A 2,924-nucleotide genomic window follows, 5' to 3' on the forward strand; every position below is an offset into this window, starting at 1 on the left:
GACCCCGGTTAAAAACTCACATGGATATGCAGAATCAATGTGCGAGTCTCCGGAGCAATGTGCGAGTGTGATGTGAGGGAAATGGAGTGAAGTGGAGAGGGATATAGACATTAGACAGGGAGAGAGCAATGGATGTGGGAAGGAAGCCATACAAAAATATGGCCATATACATAGCAACGGTCGTCTAGCGACCGTTACTATGTAACCGTTAACCTCGTTGCTATGTAACCGTTAACCCTAACCCTACAAACCCTAAAAAATTTTCAGTAAAATTATTTTGCGATTTTCGTTGCCTAGCGACCGTTGCTATGTAACCGTTAGCCTCAAACACAAAATTTTCAGTAAAATTATTTTGCGATTTTCGTTGCCTAGCGACCGTTGCTATGTAACCGTTAACCTCTAACACAAAATTTTCAGTGAAATTATTTTGCGATTTTCGGTGCCTAGCGACCGTTGCTATGTAACCGTTAGCCTCAAGCACAAAATTTTCAATAAAATTATTTTGCTATTTTCGTTGCCTAGCGACCGTTGCTATGTAACCGTTAGCCCCAAACACAAAATTTTCAGTAAAATTATTTTGCAATTTTCGTTGCCTAGCGACCGTTGCTATGTAACCGTTAACCTCTAACACAAAATTTTCAGTGAAATTATTTTGCGATTTTCGTTGCCTAGCGACCGTTGCTATGTAACCGTTAGCCTCAAACACAAAATTTTCAGTAAAATTATTTTGCGATTTTAGTTGCCTAGCGACCGTTGCTATGTAACCGTTAACCTCTAACACAAAATTTTCAGTGAAATTATTTTGCGATTTTCGTTGCCTAGCGACCGTTGCTATGTAACCGTTAGCCTCAAGCACAAAATTTTCAATAAAATTATTTTGCGATTTTCGTTGTCTAGCGACCGTTGCTATGTAACCCTTAACCTCACTTTTTTTCTTCCTTCTTCCACCCATTTCTCAGATTCAGAGTCACTCGCTTATAGTCTTCCCTCTTTCTTTTTAGGGGGTGAAACCACAGGGGCACGGGTTCGCAACCCTCCCTATCCCCTGTTCGGGGATGATTCGAGATTTATTAAGGGATTGGGTTTTCGAAGGCTATTATGCTACCAATTACGCCACCACAGGCCACATAGATTCTGCTTTTTTGCAGCCTCATGACTTGTTAGTTTATTATATACACGTTGTTAGTCGCATTCCGCTTTTTGGCTTGAGGTATGGTTCGAACTCGGTACCCTTTTGGTACGAAGCCATCAATCTACCAATTACGCCAACACAGGCCATACCAACCGAAGTTTTTTTGGCCATATGACCTGTTAGGTTGTTATATCTACTTTGTGTTATTTAACAATAAACAAGTTATTAGTCGTACTACTGAATTCCGTTTTATGCCTTGAGGTATCATTCGAACACGGTACCTTTTTGCTACAAAGCCATCACTTTACCAATTACGCCAACACAACAGGCCATACTAATTTAACTTTTTTTTGGCCATATGACCTGTTAGTTTGTTATATCTACTTTGTGTTATTCAACAATAAACAAGTACCACAATGTTAGTCGTACTGCTGAACTCCGTTTTATGCCTTGAGGTGTGATTCGAACTCGGTACCCTTTTGCTACGAAGCCATCACTTTACCAATTACGCCAACACAGGTCATAACAATCTAACTTTTTTTTGGCCATATGACCTGTTAGTTTGTTGTATCTACTTTGTGTTATTCAACAATAGATAAATACCACAACGTTAGTCGTACTGCTGAAACCCGTTTTATGACTGGAGGTAGGATTCGAACTCGGTACCCTTTTGGTACGAAGCCATCACTCTACCACTTACGCCAACACAGGCCATACCAAACCAACCTTTTTTTGGCCATATGACCTGTTAGTTTGTTATATCTACTTAGTGTTATTCAACAATAACGTTAGTCGTACTGCTGAATTTCGTTTTATAAATGGAGGTAGGATTCGAACTCGGTACCCTTTTGGTACGAAGCCATCACTCTACCACTTACGCCAACACAGGCCACCAAATTTTGGTCAAAAAAATTTTTGGGAAAAAAAAATTTGAGGAAAAAAAATTTAGTTCAAAAAATTTTGGTCAAAAAAATTTTGGGAAAAAAAAATTTGGTTAAACAAACTTTTGGAAAAAACTATTTGGTCAAAAAAGTTTTGGGAAAAAAAAAATTTTGGACAAAAAAATTTTGGAAAATAAATATTGAGAAAAAAAATTTTTGGATAAAAATTTGGTCAAAATATTTTGGGAAAAAAAATTTTGGTCAAAAAAATTTGGGTCCAAAAAATTTTGGGAAAAAAAAATTTGGGAAAAAAATTTTAGTCAAAAAAATTTTGGTCAAAAAAATTTTAGTCAAAAAAATTTGGTCAAAAAAATTTTTGGAAAAAAAATTTTGGTCAAAAAATTTTGGTCAAAAAAATTTGGGAAAAAAAATTTGATCAAAAAAATTTTGGTCAAAAAAATTTTGATCAAAAAAATTTTGGACAAAAAAATTTTTGGAAAAAAAATTTTGGTCAAAAAAATTGTTGCTATGTAACCGTTAACCTCTAACACAAAATTTTCAATAATATTACTTTGCGATTTTCGTTGCCTATGGTTATTGAAATAAATAATTAGATACAGTGCAAATAATTTTTGGTCAAAAAAAATTTTTGGAAAAAAATTGGGAGAAAAAAATTTTGGGAAAAAAAGTTTTTTGGAAAAAAATTTGGTGACCAAAGTTTTAATATTTATTTCAAATAGTGACACAATAATAATATTAATTAATATATAATTGTTACATTTTGATTAAAGAAACGTATGAGTAAATTTTACTGTGAACACGATGAAATACTAGTCATTCTGCCAGTTATTATTAAACATAACGAGATGGCACCAAACATAAATGCATTCGACATTGATTAATACCGCACG

The 2,924-nt window shown here is 34.6% G+C and overlaps 1 protein-coding gene across 1 annotated transcript in view; it reads right to left on the reverse strand.

Moving 5' to 3' along the window:
- LOC113386568 overlaps window positions 1–952 on the reverse strand; it is a 9,855-nt gene extending 8,903 nt beyond the window's left edge. Inside the window, 1 exon segment of the mRNA XM_026624346.1 lies at window positions 923–952. Coding sequence (XP_026480131.1) covers window positions 923–952 — 30 coding nt within the window.
- Between the last annotated feature and the right edge of the window lie 1,972 nt (window positions 953–2,924).

Source organism: Ctenocephalides felis, unplaced genomic scaffold, assembly GCF_003426905.1.
Source record: "Ctenocephalides felis isolate EL2017-DRISC unplaced genomic scaffold, ASM342690v1 CF-g0.4_SCAFFOLD_00845, whole genome shotgun sequence".
NCBI lineage: Eukaryota > Metazoa > Arthropoda > Insecta > Siphonaptera > Pulicidae > Ctenocephalides > Ctenocephalides felis.